The sequence below is a fragment of the Numenius arquata genome, chromosome 6, assembly GCF_964106895.1.
Source record: "Numenius arquata chromosome 6, bNumArq3.hap1.1, whole genome shotgun sequence".
Classification (NCBI taxonomy): domain Eukaryota; kingdom Metazoa; phylum Chordata; class Aves; order Charadriiformes; family Scolopacidae; genus Numenius; species Numenius arquata.
In genome coordinates, this window is record NC_133581.1 from 64,849,279 (window position 1) to 64,867,277 (window position 17,999).

At 43.7% G+C, this 17,999-nt stretch overlaps 2 protein-coding genes across 3 annotated transcripts in view; one reads left to right on the forward strand and one right to left on the reverse strand.

Annotated features, from left to right (window-relative positions):
* RPS6KA5 (ribosomal protein S6 kinase A5) overlaps nucleotides 1-796 on the reverse strand; it is a 70,396-nt gene extending 69,600 nt beyond the window's left edge. Inside the window, exon 1 of the mRNA XM_074149975.1 lies at nucleotides 724-796. Coding sequence (XP_074006076.1) covers nucleotides 724-796 — 73 coding nt within the window. The remainder of the gene's footprint in view (nucleotides 1-723) is intronic.
* A 1,121-nt stretch (nucleotides 797-1,917) lies between these two features.
* The window catches only part of DGLUCY (D-glutamate cyclase), a 48,572-nt gene continuing 32,490 nt past the window's right edge, over nucleotides 1,918-17,999 (forward strand). Inside the window, exons 1-2 of one of the 2 annotated variants that reach the window (XM_074148643.1) lie at nucleotides 1,918-2,046; nucleotides 6,013-6,162. The gene's annotated coding sequence lies outside the window, so the exon portion shown is untranslated. The remainder of the gene's footprint in view (nucleotides 2,047-6,012; nucleotides 6,163-17,999) is intronic. The other variant, XM_074148644.1, reaches the window with a different exon arrangement.

Genomic DNA, 17,999 nt, shown 5'->3' on the forward strand with positions numbered 1-17,999 from the left:
AAAGGTCATACTTATCTCACGTGTTGAACTACTTTCTCCACAGAGGGTCTTCAAGTAACCACTGAGCTACAAGAAGATAGAGAGACTAGAGAAAAGCCAGATAACTCTGCGGTTACGTGCTGGCACATTCCCCTCCCTACAATTCCGGCATTTCACCGGGGTCAGAGAAAAGCTGTCACTTAAAACGACATCATCTAGGAGTGCAGCAAACAGCCCCCCCCTCCACCCCCCCATACTGGCATAGCCGTTAATGTCAAACACACAATTAAAAAAAAAAAAAGAAAAGAATAATAAATCGAAAAAAGAACGGCTAACCCTTATCTCCTTTAAAAGCGTCAAACACCACTGGGGAAGTGGGACAGGGGAGCCAAATACGCAGCAGAAGTCCAACCGAAATACTTTCTTTCGGAAATAAAAGAAGGGACACCCACTCCCCCCCCCCCGCCCCCCTCTGACACGCTCCTGCCCCTGTCTTTCACCTCACCCTCATTCCCCACCACCACCCACCCACCCACCCACCCCCCCCGAGATCTCCCCACTGCTCCCGATCAGCTCCCTCCACCCTCCTTCCCTCAGCACTTCTTCCACACGTCCCGGCAGCCCGCCCCCCCCCGCGCCTCCCGCCGCCCTCCCCTCAGGCGGCAGCGCTCTCCTCAGCGTACACCCCCCCCACCTTCCCCGACCCCCCCCCACCCCCCGCCACCCCCGGCCCTCCCCGCTCACCGTTCCTCAGCTCATGCTTGACGGTGAGGAGCGGCAGCTCCCCTTCCTCCGTCGCGCCCGAGGGTCCCTCCATGTTCCGCCAGGCGGGCGCTCCCCCGCCTCTGCCGCTCCCCGTGTGTGTGCGCGGAGGCGGGGGGGAAAACGGGACGTCACCTGGCCTGAGGCGGATTTTATTTTCCAGGGGCGCTCCGGGGCAGCGGAGCCATGAAGGCGCGCTGGGGGCGGAGGGGGGGGGGGGGGGGGGCGGCTGTTCTTCCCCTCCGCCTCAGGGAAAAATCGCGGGGGGGAGGTGGGGGGAGGGAAATAAACAACCAAACCCCACACCACCCAATAACAAACAGTTATTAAGATACAGGGAGCCACACGCACGTCGGCTTCCCTCCCCCGGCCCTCAGAGCCGGCCCATGTCCTTGCGGCTCCCCTCCCCCTTGCTCCGGCCGCCCTCCCCGCCCAGCAGCCGCGAGCGGAGCCGAGCCGAGCCGAGCCGAGCCGAGCCGAGCCGAGCCGAGCCGAGCGCGGCCCCGCCGGGATAGGCTGAGCGAGCCGGGAGGAGGGGGCGCCGTGAGGAGCGGCTCCTGCTCAGGCGCTGGCGCCCCCTCCCTCCCCCCGCCGAGCGCTCATTGGGCGCCCGCGCCCGCCAACACCAGCGGCTGTTGGGCAGAGAGCGCCCTACGTCCCGCCCCCTGCCCTTCCGCCCAGCGGCGCTCTCCCTCATTGGGTCAGCGGCTGCGCCAATCGCTGGCCCCGCCCCCCGGCTTCCCCCCAATTCCTCTACTCCCTCATCTTGTTTGTAAACATTCCCGCCCGCCTCTCCCACTCCCCCCCTCCTCGGTTTTCATGCCTGAGGGCGGGCGCTGGGTTGCCTAGAGAAAAGGGAAGGCGCTGATTGACCAACGGGGCTGGCAATCATCCGAGGGAGCGGGGATGGCTCCCCTCCCTCGGGTTACGGGCCGGTTCCATCGTACTTGGGGAGGGAGGGGGGGAAGCAGCCGTGGGCTTTCCCACTCGCTGCGGCGGCAGGGGGGAGCAGAGCTCCAGCCTCCCGGTGGGGGGGAGGCGGCGGGCTGGGGGGAGCAGGGGATCCCGCGGCCGGGGGACGCCACGGGGCAGGGAAGAGTGAGGGACGGCCGGGGAGTGGGGGGGGGGGGGGTGTCCCCGCAGGGCACTGACCGCCTGCTGAACCCCCGCCTCCCCGGCCGGCGCGGGCGGTGTGTGCGGGCGCACAGCGGCGGCCCGTCCGTGCGGCGCGGCGCGGAGCGGAGGGGTTCGGCCGCCTCCCCGGGCTGGGGCAGCTGGAGGGCTGCCGTGAAGTGCGGCACGTCGGTATGTCCGCCTTCGGGCCGGGCGGTAACGCGCTCCGGTCACTCAAGGCCCCGCAAAACGGGGACGCGGGCGGCGGGCGAGCGCAGGCCCGGAGCCCAGGCTGCGCTGAGGGGACTGCGGCGAGCGGGCGCGCCTGAGGCGGCCTTGGCCCTCAGCGGGGACCGGGAGGGGGGGCCCGGCCGCAGGGCAGCGAGCGGAGGCGTCGCCTTGGGAGGTTGCGAAGACGGAATTTAGGGGAAGATGAAAGGACTTTTGCGGTGGCTGGAAGGTGACAGAGCGAAGAGGATCTGGGCTGGATTTGCCGGTTCTGGGGGTGCCGGCTTCGGTGTGTGGTGAAGGGGCAGCGGGAGGAGGCGCAGGGCAGAGGTACCCAGTTCTCATGGCACCGCTGGCATTTCCGTGGCATTCCCATGCCAATCGCATGGCGTTTCCATTTGGTCCCACGACCTGCCTGGGACACACCGTTCCGATGGCGGGGTTTCATCTGTTTTTTAAGGAAGATGTGTTTTGAATCGCATTAGACCTATTCATCTCACTTAAGCCTCTCGGTCTGTTATGTTTCGGAAGCAATTTGATACATCTAGATTAGTCAACATTTCCTTGAGACAGGTCGCACAAATCACTTTTCTCCCCGTTTTTTAGTTACAGCAATCGCTGACTTGTTGCTTTTGAATGCAGTTGCTTCCTGTCCTTTGACACTGTACAACAAGATGCTGGTTTGCCATGCCGTGTCAGATACAGCAGCTGTGTTCACACAGAGTCTGATTCTGGTACATCAGACATCAATGAAATAAAATCATCGAATCATAGAATGGTTAACATTGGAAGGGGCCGTAAGTATCATAGAATGGTTAGAGTTGGAAGGGACCTTAAAGGTAGTCAAGTTCCAACCCCCCTGCCATGGGCAGGGACACCTCCCACCATACCAGGTTGCTCAAAGCCCCATCCAGCCTGGTCTTGAACACCTCCAGGGATGGGGCATCCACAACTTCTCTGGTCAACCTGTTCCAGTGTCTCACCACTCTCACAGTAAAGAATTTCTTCCTAATATCTCATCTAAATCTCTTCTCTTTCAGTTTAAAACCGTTACCCCTCATCATATCACTACACCCTCTGATAAAGAGTCTCTCCCCATCTCTCCTGTAGGCCCCCTTTAGATACTTGAAAGCTGCTATAAGGTCTCCCTGGAGCCTTCTCTTCTCCAGGCTGAACAACCCCAACTCTCTCAGCCTATACTTGTAGCAGAGGGGCTCCAGCCCTCTGATCATCTTCGCGACCTCCTCTGGACTTGTTCCAACAGGTCCATGTCCTTCTTATGTTGGGGGCCTCAGAGCTGGACGCAGTGCTCCAGGTGGGGTCTTCTGTTAATCCTTTATTTACATTCCAGTATTATATATTTGTGTGTGTTTCTACACATAAATATAAAAAAATGTATGTACATATATACATACACACACTTCTATGAGGGATTGAGTGGAACTATTTAAAGTTGGTAAGAGCTTTCTACTATAGAATTGTTTAAATAGCAAACCTCGTGTTTAGGGCACTTTTGGGATTGGCTTTCTTCCCAGAAATTAAAAATACTATCTAAGGGTTTCATAGTATTCCTGGTAAAACTTTGGAAAGTGTTTAACACAAAGCCCTGCAGGTCTTCTGCTGAGCTATCTCCTTGTAGCATATGGTACACACATAACTGCACTGAAAATGTCCATCCAGTTACTGCCTTTCCAACAGTATTATGTCAAGACTATAAATACAGAAAGTCTGATCACAAAGATGTTTTCAAACTGAAAAACAATTGGTTTGCTAACTTTTGACACTTGATTTTAGAAGCCTCTTGATTGCAGAGAGAGTAAATGTTACAGCAGGGTAATACTAAATTACAAAAGGGAAAATAATGAAAATAGAAAATACACTGATAAAGTTCATTGTTACATTAAATTCTTGCATCTTCGTAACTAATGGCTCCTTTGTGCAACTAGAGGGGAGTGTCAGTTTTACTTCTTCTTCACAAGGAGTGACAACCACTTCTGATTATTCTGTCCCAGATGTTTCATTTTAAAGAGGCTAGTGCTATATTTCATCCGGTGGCTCTACTGGCCTCTGCTAGGGACTAACTGTCCCTGGCAGCTGCGGAAGGGAGAAACTGCAATCTGACTCCAGGCTGTTCCTTACCCGCACTGGGTGTAATCCTGTGGTTGCTAATAGTCTCGGTTTCACATCTTCATAGCTTGACGGGCATTCTCTGCTTATTTCCCTCAGCCCAAAACTTGCTCTTTTCTCCTTTTCAATTTCAGCTAAAACAGCTATGAAGAATGAGGCAATAAGCCTAAAACACCGATCCAAGGTTAATGATCCTTTGTGGTAGCTGCTCACTCTGCATAGAGCAAGACATAGCGATTACCCTGCATATTTAGGTTGCAGTTGTGACTGGGCTTGGCAAGTACTATGGCGTGAACTGAATGTTCATTGTTATGACTGATTTTCTTGCACCTTGGAAGTAGTAATTGAGCAACATGGTCATTCCTTTTAAAAAATTGAGATTTTTCACGTAACAATCTCTGCAGTGTTAAAATATGTTTGCGGTGGGATTCTTGTGTCATACCCAGGAACAGCAAAGCAGCCCTACTGAATGCTTGGAAAGAATCCCACCTTTTGACAGACAAAAGAGCTATACTTATACTGAAACCCTAAACCTCCTGTCAGTAGTCTGTGAGTACATGACTATGCTCAGGTTTTCACTTCAGCTGAACTTTTGGGAGCAGTGGCGGATTAAACTCGGTCATCTGCCTGATTTAAGAGTGGACCTACCTTCAGTGGAGCGGTCCGGGCATAGTGGGCTGGTTTCGTTACCTCCATCACCTTTATCTTTGAAATGGCACCACGTGGCTTTGTGGTTGTTTGTAAAAGGACACAGTTTTGTCAGCCTTAAGGGTAGACAGGATTTACAGGCGGGTGGAAACATACAGGCTACATCTGTACCAGAAAATAAAGCAGATGAGGCCTCGTTCTGTATGTGGCATGGCATAGCATGGCATGGCTTGAATGCAGACAGCTAAATTCTTTCCCCTTCAAACCAGGGAGGCCTTTTCCATCCTGCCTGCTGGATTTACACAGATTGCAAACTGTTGCTGAGCCCTGCTAGCCCCCGACTTGTACGAGGACATTGTCTGGGAGAGCACTAGTTAGGGGCCCAGCCATTCCTGAAAGCACGCCAGCACTCAGAAATATGGACAGTCATGTGCCAGGGCTCAGAATCTGCCTTTGTCCCATTTAAATCACCAGCACAGACAGTCCCAGAGTCAGATGAGGGAGGAAATTTGGCTTGAGCCTGCAGCCAAAGCAGGCATGTTGGAAGTACAGAAGCACCGGTGGGCTACAGACCCCCAGGGAGTAGGGAATGGTCTGTAGGAGATTCCTTTATAGTTTGGAGAAGTAAAGCCACACTTGCTATTTAAACTGTGCTTTTAGAAATGCAGCTCTGACTGCAATTTAACTTGACTGAAAATGCTATTTGCATTTTAAATACTCATTTATGAGTGTGTGCTATGAGAACGAACAAAAAAAATACAATTTGGCATGATTGTGCATTCAATAAATTAGCTCTCCGGTGTCAGAAGGGAAAATATTTTATGTAAAACTGATTAAAAACTACATATATTTTTAAATAGCATTTTCATACTTGTCTGTACGATAAGAACAACCTGGCAGGTCAATCAACCAACAGTTCAGTGTTTGGGCTGAGCGTGTGCTGCGAGTTTGGGAACACAGAGTAACACAGTTCTAAAGATAGATGTCCCTTCTCTACCCCACAACACAACTGCTCAAAAATATGTGTATTTAACTTGCCGTTGCTAATTGTGAAGAGAGGGAGGGACAAACCTTGTGGGAAATACCCACATGGAAAGATATTATTGAACTTCATTTAAGAGAAAGTGTCACAACATTTCCTTTTCGTTTCTAAAGGAGGGGATGTGCCAGGCTGGTTTGAGGGCTGAGGTGAAATCGAAATGCTCAGTGTACGGACTTCAGAGAGGAAATGAGAGAGAGAAAGAAAGAAGAAAATGAGTGCTGTAGCTGCACGCTTCCAGGGTGTCACTGCTTTACAGTTTTGAGGTACTTCATTTACTTTCTTTCTAAAGGGGAGCTGCATATGAAAAACGTAGTTTCTATGGAGCTAAAGTTGGAGGCGTCTGGCGCTTTCTTACGGTCATTGAATTGTTACAGAAATAGGTGTTATTTTCAAAGTCCAAATGTTGGAAAGCCAGATGATACAAAGTGTTCCCTTTAATCACTCCACGCAGAACATTTACACAACAAGAGAAAAAGAAGATCAAATTTTGGAAACCAAGAAACGAATTTAGGGAAGGACTCCCTGTGAAAGACAGCCATGACGTGAAACAGCTTTTGTGTGAGATTTACTGCAGTATTGTTTCTAGTTTCTAGTTTACATCTATTCTCTGTGATTTTTTTTTAAATATGCAATTTAACATTTTGCGCTTGATAACTGTCAGAAAAGTAGATTAGGTAGGTAACTTTGCTGTTTAAAAAATTTTTTGTATGAAACTGCTCTGGCCAACAGTTTTATGTCTCTAAAACCACTTAATGTCTTACCATGAAAGGAGAAGTTATGCTAAGCATCCAAGCCTAATAGTTCTCTTAACGGAAGTGGTACAACTCTTTCAGGAAATGGATCGTTTCTTGAAAGAGTGCAAATAAGTGAAGATGTGTTACAGATTCTAGGGTTACATCTTTGATTAAACTTAAGTCCTGTTTCAGTTAGTAGTCATTTCTTCATTGAAAGTTCATTTATATTTCTTCAGTTACAGTACAGTTAGTTGCAACTACTATTCCCAGTGTCGTGGTTTTGGCTGAATTTACCAAAACCAGACCGACAGATGGCCCTTCCCTCCCCTCTCCCCCCAAAAGAGGAGAGAGAAAGAGATAAGGAGATTTAGAAGTTTAGAATGAACTAAACTACTTTAATGAAGAATTAATATTAAAATAAAAATAAAGAAGAAAATAATGAAATAGATACAATATATACAAAACCGTATCAAGCTCCCAGGATGACAGTCACGTCACCGGCAGGCACTGGGGAAGTCCCAGACTGGACTCAGCGACTAATGGGAACTGGATTCCAGCTCTGGAGTCAGGAACACACGGATCGGGATCAAAGGCAGATGAACAGAGTCCTCTCCGGACGTCGGCCATTGCAGGAAGAGGTTGACACTTTGATCCCTCAGCTTTTATACTGAGCATGGGGCAGATGGGATGGAATACCCCAGTTGGTCAGGTTTGGGTCACCTGTCCTGTCCGCTCCTCCCCACCGATGTGACCCCTCTACGTTTTTTCCGTTTCCGACCCTCTAAGGGGCAAATAACCAAATGGGCTGCCCTTGGTTGTTATGGCAATAAGTATAAGCAAGGGCCTCCCTGCACACCATTCCTTGGCACGGAGCACAAACATTGGTGTGATCATTCTGAGAACGAGCAGTTTTCTCCACAATATGCTGTTAATTTCAGAGCGTTAGAGGAGGCCTAGCTAACATGTAAAATTACAGAACAAAATTGGTTCGGTTCTACTTCAAACCGGGACACCCAGCAACACTTTCAGAAGTTATTTGTTAAATATCTACATGGCTATAAAAAAGAAACAATAACAATATTTGTTATGTTACTCAGTTTCTGATGAGGAAAATGAATGAACACTGTCCAGAGGGGAAAGGGAGCAGCGCTGTGTATTACAACAGAAATAGGGGTTTATTTCAATCTGTGATCTGCTAAAATGCTTAAGGTAGGCAGAGATGGAATTTCTAGTTAATAGAAAGAATTGACTTTTGGATCCTAATCCTCACTCACTCATAAGAATTTAAAATTATTTTCAAATTTGTTGGAAGAAACACAGAGGGTTGTTCTACATAATGGTATCATTAAACCTGTGAGTAATACTGACTGCAGTGTAATTAAACACCAAATCGTTTTCAGAAGACTCACGGGTGAATTCTCACTATTTTGAAAATTGGCTGTAAACTCTGGAGAAAGGGACTTTAGAAAGGAGAAGGCAATCAAGATGATCTGAAAGCTAGAGATGAGGAAATTAACACTTTTAACTCAGCATGGACACCGTGAGTACATCCTGATCATTGCAGAAGCCATGTGTCTGCTTTCCACCCCCAAAGAAGGGATCAAAAACATGAGAAAAAGAGTTATTAAATGGCAGAGCTTAAATGTATGCATTGTAGTTCTTAAAGAGAGATGACTGCAAAGGAGGTAAACGAAAAGAAGTGCCACATAAAATGAAGGGAGAAAGGGAGTTTTTGAAAAGCGTAAATAACAACTAATAATTTCATTTCCACAACTTACTGATCTATTTAAAGATCCTGCATCTGTTAAATTACCATAGAGCAAAAAAGAGATTTAATGAAGTGAACAGTGTTGCAGAGATTCCTTTTTTCCTTTTCCCTTTGCCTTGACAGAAGTTGTATGGTTATTGATTTTGAACCTACTCTTTTACATTTAAAAAGATAAGATGCTCCCAGGAGTTAAAATAGTAGAAAAGAAAATCCTGAAACAGATTTTAAGAGAAGTATATTTCAGACTCAGGTGGCGTATCTCCTGGAGTTTGGAAAATATGGGAACTCCCATTAGTTTCAAGTACTATACCAGGTGATGGGAAGGCACCTCTTAACATAGTGTCATATAATATTATATAATATAATAAAATATGATTTAGTATAAGCAGTATTACAACTAAAAGAAAAAATTTAAAGGACCAGGAAGATGTTTTGAGGAAAGATTTGAAAGATTACCCTTAGTTTTCAAGAACAAAATTAAAATGGATTGTAAACACAGTAGATAAACATGATTCCATGAACACAAACCAGATACGCTACTGTGAAAAATTGGGTAGTAGAATCAGTATCTATAATAATAAGTAACAAATTTTCAATATGTCTAAAAAAATGGGGATTTTTAACTGACGTTGCATAATTGACATTGGCGCTTTAAACTGTATGACTTGACACTAGAGCTAACTGCTAACTGGTACTCAGCAATTCTATCATTTCATTACTGGTTTTCTTAAATTTTTCATCCCATACTGATTTATTGAGAGACAGGATACAAACTCGGGTAGCTCAGCATCCCTTCTCTCCAGCACCGGCCCTTAGCAGCTGTGTAGCGTCACAACAAACCCTGGTGAGAAACTGCTAAGGTTTAACTGTGCACTCTATAAATAAACACCTCCATTTGTTTGCTTCTTTGAGATTTCGGTAATCCTTGCACAGCCTCATCTCTTTCATTTCTCTTAGGTAAAGGGCTTACAGGGGGAAACCTAGGTTATTTAGATGATAGGACCCTCAGTTTCAATACATCTCTTTTCTCATGTAAAGTGTTTGCCGTGATGGTCTTTCAAGAGGATATATCAAAACCCCAGTTGGTCAAAAGACTCAGTGCTACCTTCCTACAGTGCTAGTGAGATGCATCTTCAAAATGGGAAGCCAAATGAGGTGAACCCCACAGATTCTTAGAATTACTTGTAATATGCAGAGAAGTTAGGGTATGACTTCAACTTAATCACTCCTTTTCTGAGTATACATCTGCAATGTGGCCTTAAAATGTCTTCCCACCAAAGCATTTGGATTTGGGTGGTAGTGAGTTGCTGTGAGATGCTTTTTTCCTCAGTCTTTAGATAATAGGTTAAATTGTTCCACTGTGTGACAATATTTTCCTTTAGAAAGCTCTGTGATTGAAGGCAGTGGACAAGTGTGAGGTACTGCTTTGGTTTATACAGAAGAGAAAATAATTGCTTTTGGATAGCAAGTACCAAAGCAACAGAATTATAAATCATTTGGGCTTGGGCATGAACCCACTTTAGTCATGGAGCACTATCCTTTGATGGATATATAGGGAGGAGATGAAGGGGATTTCTGCAAAAAACATGTGTCTCTCCCTGCTTTTCACAAACACAGAGCGAGTGTTAATCCCTTATTTAATCTTGTGTTTTGAGCCAGACCAGGACCATGCTTTCTGTAGCCTTTTATGTACCCTTTCTGACTTCAGATGTCCCATGAAAAAGTAATCATTCCCCCTCTGAGGCACCGGTTGCCTAATCTTCCTGGTGCCTCTCTTTCTCCACAGAAGTAAATGCCTTCTCCCCCCGCCCTCACCCCCCAGGAGAACAGCCTCCCTCCCACTCCCTGCCTCTGCTACGGTGGCAGCAATGATCATTTGCCTTCAGTTAGAGCGTCAAGGATGTTACTGTCATAGCTGCAGGTGATGCTGTGCATACGCACATCATCACGTGTCTCTTTTTAATGCTTTTAAATTCTTTGGGTTAAAGCTTCACGGTGCATCCTCTTATATAGGTGAAACTCCGGGCTGCAATTCAGTCTACTTTGGCCCTATGGATTTGGTTGTTCAGAAACTTTGTTCCTGTTGAGATTCTTCAAAGTGAAAAATACAGAAATCATATAGTCTTATTAAAACAGAGCCTTGTCTAGAGTAACGATGAAACCAAAATATTTAAAGAAAATCTGCCTCCCCATCTCATTAATAATCTTACCATCCCCTCTTCATAGAATGTTCATTGCTAATCTTTAGCTATCTGCTTCAGAGAGGCTTATCTCTTCTCTTTCCTGGTTATTTGCTTGTCTTGCATCTACCCACTAAGTCCATATATTCATACAGTAAATATTCCAGCAGTCAAGTTACCTACAATATTCATAAGCTGTTTCAAAGAAGCCACAGATGTATCCTGATTTATTACAAAAAGATCTGTTCTGATTTATTACAAAAAGATTTAGTGAGTTAATTCTAAATGTTATTTTATAGGGGGTACTGAGGTTCTTTTCAGCAGAAGTTTAAATCTATAATTGAAAACATGTGCTTATGGTTTTAGTCACAGGACAAGTGTTCGCTGCAGGAAGAGCTGAATAGCCCTTGCTGTCGACTGGCTCCTTTGTGCTCTGCAACATACAGACCCAGAACAAAAAGGTGTCCCCAAAATTTTCTCATTAATACACTATGGTGGAAGCCGTTAGAGCACAACTGAAAACTGGGAAAACTTTGACTTTTTCACTGAAGCTGATAATTACTATAAAGTTCAGAAATTGGTTGTCCGTCAAAAGTACATGCCTATCGGGAACAAAGTGGGCCATCTATAAGCATGGTATCCTCTCTGTTCCTGTTTATTTTTAAGAAAGACATTTGAGATGCGTGGCATCTGCAGAGCTCATGAACCCAAGGTCTGTTAATATTCTCAGCTATTTTTAATATACATAGGATATATCCTAAACAATGCCCTCTTAATATACTTTGTTTTGCATATTTTCTTTTGTATACTCTAGTAACCATGGAAAACTCACATACAGATCATTCTGTTCTTTGAACTATAAGATACTCATTTTGGACTGTCTTTTATTTTGTTAAATTTTTGCAGTCTTGAAATAACTCTGTAATTAAAAACAGTTTGCTTTATGTGATCAACCATGGAATGAATGCATATATATTATATATATTTATGCACACATATTTTTTTGGCCTAGAGTTTGAAAGCAAGTACTGATGGCAATACTTTCCTTCTTCAAAAGGAGTGGAAAATACTGTCTAATATTTTCCAAGCGGAAACTGGATCTACTCAGAATGTTTAGTTTTTAAACTTCCAGTAAATGGGAAAAAAAAAAGAAACAACATTTTTATTGTTTGATCAGGAGGACACAGATTTGCTAATTTTTATATATGGTTTCATATTCTTTTATATGCCTTCTGGTAAAGTATACTTTTGATGTCAAGCAAGAGAGTCTCACTTCTTTCCAGTCTTGTATTCTCATGCTCCGGTGAACTTACTAAACTTTCTGTGTCAAAATCAGTTAATATACAAAGACAAGTGTTACGAGAATGGAGAAGAAATTTCCATTAGGGAAATCTATGTGTAGAGAATGCAGCTTGAAAGTCATTAGCTACCATCATCTTTTCAAATGTTTTAGTAGTAGTAACTAATTTTTTTTTTTTTTAATAGCAGTCTTCTACTGCTCCATCAGCCTGGCTGGAAATCGTAGCAGGTTCTAGCAACTGATGCCTGTTCATCTTCCTTTTAGCTGATGGAAATCCCCTGTCTTCCTTCTGTAGTGAGAAACACCTTCAGCCTGTATTCAAATAATAAATTTCTTCCATCTCTGCGTATTATTAAAAATACTCTCTGATTAGGTATGATATAGCAGTATTTCATGCAACATACTCTGCTGTATATGATTTTTGTTTGTTTGTTGTTATTTCCAAGCAGCCGGGCAATTATCCGTTTTGTAGATTTGTCTTTTTCTGTCTAGAAAAGCTGATCCTGGATACTCACTCCATTTCCAAAATTCTAGGTGGTCCCAAAAATGTGTCTGCATACTAATTACGTTAAAAGAGAAGTTAGCTAAATAGGCCTAGGTTTCAACCATACACACTACTCCCTTTCCCCCACAATCAACCCCCCCCACATTTAACTAGTCTTTTAGAGACGGACCCCACAGATTTTCGCAGTTTAGTGTTTGCAAATGTGAGTGCTCTCTTTTAATTGTACATTTAGACTTGGAGCCCATTAATGGAAGCTGCTGAGTGCTTTTAATTTGTCTTGTCTTTTTTTCACTGCATACACTGTGTAGTCTGACCTTTCTTTAGGAGAAGATATTGCTGGTAAAAGCTAATTAATTGTATTTGGAACACTCTTCTAAGATGCTTGTCTCAAGAGGATATATATTTATGGAATTAGGATTAAAGGAATGTCTGTGTTTGTAGATTGCATTCTAATATAAAGATAGTTTTGTTACTTTTAAATATCCTAGCTTTGGAACTGGAATCCTAATAAAACAATCCCTGCAAAATTCTTGGCTTTTGCATCTAGACAGTTCCCCAAGTAAATTAATGTAGGATGGAGCTACTGGAATCCATATTATATGCTGCAAACGGCAGCTATATGGGATAAAGTCCACTTGGCTATCAGTTTGTATGTTAACCTCTACAAACAAAGAAATCACCCTCAGCTCCGAAGTTCCTGAACCACAGGTCATGGAACACTGGAAGAATATACCAGCTAAATTTTGTCAATATTTCCTCTGATTTTAAACTCTTCCTTATATATATTCATTGTTGGCCACTATCAAAGTCAGGATACTGGGCTTGATGTAGCTTTAATCCTATCCTCTGAAGAATACTGTTCTAATAATTTTTGTAATTATTTGGACTTTATTCATGCATTAATTCACAGCATGAAACTCCTAAAGCACTATGATCTAATGGAAATTGAAAATCTATTTCAGAGAAGGAGGAAAATTCAGCCAGATCAAAACCTAACACTCAAACAAGCCAAAAGTCTTTTCCCATTTGAAAACAAAGTAAAGCAAAACTTAGCACACTCTCCATAATTAGTAAGTTATGTGAAAAAAAATCCAAGAGCAAAAATGGTTATTCAGAACTTGATATCTTAAAGCACATCCTAAATAGAAGGTATGGAATTTCAAGGTACATTATTGCAATTGCTTATCTGGCACGTACACAGAAAATAGGATCAGTAGTTGCTAAGATAGTTGCTAAAGAGCTAAATCTCATTTCCGAACTGCATGGTTCATCAATACTAATTACATTATATCAGGGGTGTTAGCTTGTTCCATACACGTTTTTATAAAAAGCATGTGTATTGCTTATATCTTTTTCTGTCTTTAAACTAACTTTTCTCTTTTGTCACATCTTTCTTTACTTAGATCTGTGTATAGTATATGGCTTGTATGCAAACACGCAGACGAAGTACAACACAGCAAATGTTTATGCACTTTGTCCTTGAGCTCAACAGGACTACTTATCTACTTAGCTTATATTCATAGAAGTACGGTAGGTTTGTGTCCTTAAACTCAAGTTTTATGCTTATTACCTCAACTGTATCTGGGAACAAAACCCTAAATAAACAAACAAACAACAAGTAATAGCTTAAATTTTGTTCTGTGTTGCTTCTATACAAAACATGGGTTTAAATCTGTATTAAAATGGAATTTTGGAAGTAGTGCGCACCAACCTCTGCAGCTTATTTATATTTTAAAAATATAAAATGAGGTGATAGATGTGTAAGACATTTTCAACCCTTACCTTCTTATTGTTTGGTAATGAAAATCAAAATTATGACATTAACATCTCTTTCAAGTTCAGCTAACCGATGCTGCAGCGTTATGAGTCATCTCTTTAACACCGAGCTGTTTTAAAAAAAATTATTTTAATGGTGATAAAAGGTATGAGGGTGATAGGCCTAGAGGTCTTACTCTATTTACCCATGAAACAGGGAAGAGCAGTAAAAGTTCGTGATGAATTCTATGACCTAGAGAGGCGAACTGTGTATTTTTTCAACACCCTGAGTTCTCTGCTGAAACTGCACATGAAGCCACCAATGGTGATGCTCTGAGGTGACCGTGATGGACTGGCTGCATCACAATCGTCCCCATGCTGTGGGGTCAGGCTGTAGAGGACACTTTGATAAGGGCCTGTACCCTTTCCCTCAATTTAAAAGCGTAAAGTAATAGGGGATTTACTCTTCAGAACACAGTGTTTCAGTTCAAGCCCGTCTTTCTTCTAGACAGTGGGCACCATGGCAGTCTATAGCTATAGGGTAGCTCATTCTCTGCTTCATCAAGGATTATTCCGGTGGATGATTCCATCAAGGAAATGATGCTTGGTCCTCTGGAGCTGTTGACAGTACTTCTCAGTCGGAGAGCTGAAGGAATCAGTGGAGCAAAAGTTGGTGTCTCTCCATCAGAGGTATCTGCAGAGGCAAAGATGCTTGTGCTTGGTAGTGTTTGGAGAGGTACAATTCACTGGAGGTTCCCCAGGCACAGCCTACTAAGACACCCACATTTCTAGGACACTATCTTTGTGTAAATACGTAGGCTGCAATCATTCCTTTAGTGACCATATCTGAGGAGAATTGCTTAGTGAGGAGCAGTGGGTGCGGTGACTTGGTACCTGCTGGCAGACATCTGAACCCCCCCAAAAAATGGCATAGTCCTGGGGGCAGCCTGAATGACCTGCCAGCAGGAGCATGGCATGGTTTTGTGGGGAGCACGGTACTAATTTTATGGTGTGCAGGGAGCAGAACATCGCTCACCTGCTTACATCTGGATGGAATTCTTGGGAGGAACGGGCACCTTGTCAACCCTGTGACCATGCATGACGTGACTGGGTGTAACCTAGGTGGGGACACACTTTCTTATCAAAATAATCACCCGTGGCTGCTGCCTTGCAAACAGAGCAGGACAAGTCACTGCACTTTGTCCTGTGGGCTTCCACTTCCATTCTGCGTGAGTAAGACTGGGAAGGAAAATTTTCCTCACTTTAGGAATTGTTATCCAGCCAATACTCATCCCTTTGGCTGCCAGTGCTGCTTGGGGGGGCAAGGGGGAGGCTGGCATTGGGGGCCTGCAGGCAAGATCCTCCTGCACCCTTGGGTTGTCTCAGTGTCAGAAGAGGCCAAGACAGAGAACTTGGTTCTCTGTCTTGGAGAGGCCCAGCCCAGAGAATTGTGGAACAATTCTGAAGATCTTCTGTAGCTCAATGTAGATTGGGAAACTATATTTAAATACCACCCTCGTGTTTTTTTTTCAGTTTCTTGAAGCTGAATGAGCACTTCTTGTCATCTTATATGAAAACACCCTCTGGTAGATCATTTGCTGTCTCTTCTTGCTGCAGCTGGTGAGTTTCCTCTCTGCAAAGTCAAAGGCGTGAGAGTGGCATTTTTAAACCTTGATAAAGGCCCTCGTCTCCTCTTATGTGTGTGCGGATTCTTGCCAAAGGAGCGTGTAAATGAGGTGGCTGCTCTAAAGCTTGTTAATCCTGTGTTCTCGTAAGATGATGGGACAGGGTATGCAGGTATCAGGATATGACCCAAGGGCTTGGAAGGGCGCATGAAGTCATCAGACCTCATCCTTTGCAGGATAAAAAAAAGCCTCAGCAATCAACATCTTGCACAGATTGTGCCCGTGCAAGGGCAGGGCCCGGCGTGAACCAGTCTCTAGTCTCTGCCCACCCGAGAAACCATTTGTTTTGTCCCAGAGCAGAAGCTGAGTGTAAAATACCACGAATGCAGTGGTGGAAGTTCAGGGAGCCTGTGCGAGATGTGTCACGCTAACATGAGGTGCTATCTGAACTGGTAATTGCTTTCTGTTTTTTTTTTTTTTTCTTAATACACTGGGAGAAAATAAACCTTGTGTTTCTTTTTTTTTTTGCGAGTAAACAAGGGTGCATCAAAGATACATTGATTCCATCGTCGGTTTCTCATCCTGACACGATCTGTGGGATCTTGAGTATAGGCTGGCTGCTTTAAGCAGCACAGAGAACGCTAATGGAAACTAATTTAAATTTCTACTTGCAGCCTTCCTCTAAAGGTGCATCAACTTCAAAGGCAAATGCCCTGTGTTTCAAATGTAAAGTTAAATCTTAATTTGCTGGAGGAGGCCGCTGTCTGAAAATACACAAAGCACTTCCTCTTTGGAATGATACACAAAGCACTTCTGTGCTTTGAAGTGATTCATAGCAGATGGGGAGAAAATGGATCATTAATTGATTCTTCAAATAAGACATCACAAGTATAACCGAGAGACCCGGTTGGTTGGAAAACGAAATGGGGTGAATTTTCAGAGAAGTTTGTGCTTTTTCACAGAAGTCTCTTGGCAGGGTTTCAAATCAGCTCGATGATTAAGCAACAGGTCATTTTAAACCATGTTTACGTTAACAAACCTCTGTAACCCTACTCATACTAGGGCAAGGCACAGTACACAAAGGGGTTATTAGAGTATAATTAGTTTAGATTACTTTCCATTATGTATCGGTAAAGGCAGCCTGTGGGCTGGCTCGTCGTGTTCCAAGTTACCCTGCTGTTCCTGTTGGTGCAGCAGGAGCTTTGGGCAAGCCATCTGCGGGACAATAGCTAAGAAAACCTGCCCAGCAGTGCTAAAGGCTGACCCCTGCCTTTTTTTTTTTTTTGGCCCGTGAACCCGTACGTGCCACCACCCGTTCTTATTGTCAAACTTTAAACTTAAAAGAGGACAAAAGTGATATAAATAATGCAAGATTGTATTTTGTAAGAGCCTTTGGGCTCCTTGTAAGTGAAGTCTCTACGTTACACTTTGAAAAATCACTGCTTTAAACCCTATTGTTATTAATGTATCGGTACCAATGCAGAAACAGACCCGTAATCAGTGACATCAGGAACTGGTGTTATCTACTTTATCAATCTGGCTCTTACCAGCAGTACTTTTTCCAGACTGTTTATTCTCAGATGATCCATCTTTAAAACCACAGAAATACTGAATGTTTTTAGTTTTATTTCATGAATTTACCCGAGACACATGAAGGCAAAGCAGACACTGGCACTTCTGAAGGATGGATTAATCCTTTTGCGTTATTGTGTAATTTTTTTTTTTGGATTCATTTTTATCTGGCGTGGTTTGGCACAGCGCTATGGACACACCCACCGCATCTCAAAGTGTAATCTTTCTGACACTTAAATGACATTTTTCCATTTTCCTGGGTAATGAATAATTTACAGTGTGGGCCTGAAAAGAATCTATGCTCTTATTTAAATATCTGCGAAATTTACAGATTCACTTTTTCATTCTGAAAGCTCTAAGGTAATACAAAATGTTCCACTTACTGCACTTCCTTCTTTTTCTCTAAAAAGATTATACTCTGCAGATTGTAAAAATGCATTATAAACTATAGCTCAATCCACAATTTAATGTAAAGATACTTAACTTCGCAGAGCTAGTTGATGGTTCTGCTGTCAAAAATTAAGGAAGAAGTAATCAGAAAAATTATGCTTAATCCAAGCCTATCTGTAATATTAAAAGGGTGTGTGTGTATATATCTCTATATGTAGGTGTAGGTATTGAGGTTCAGAGGAATCTGCATCTTACAAGTCTAGGAAACCAT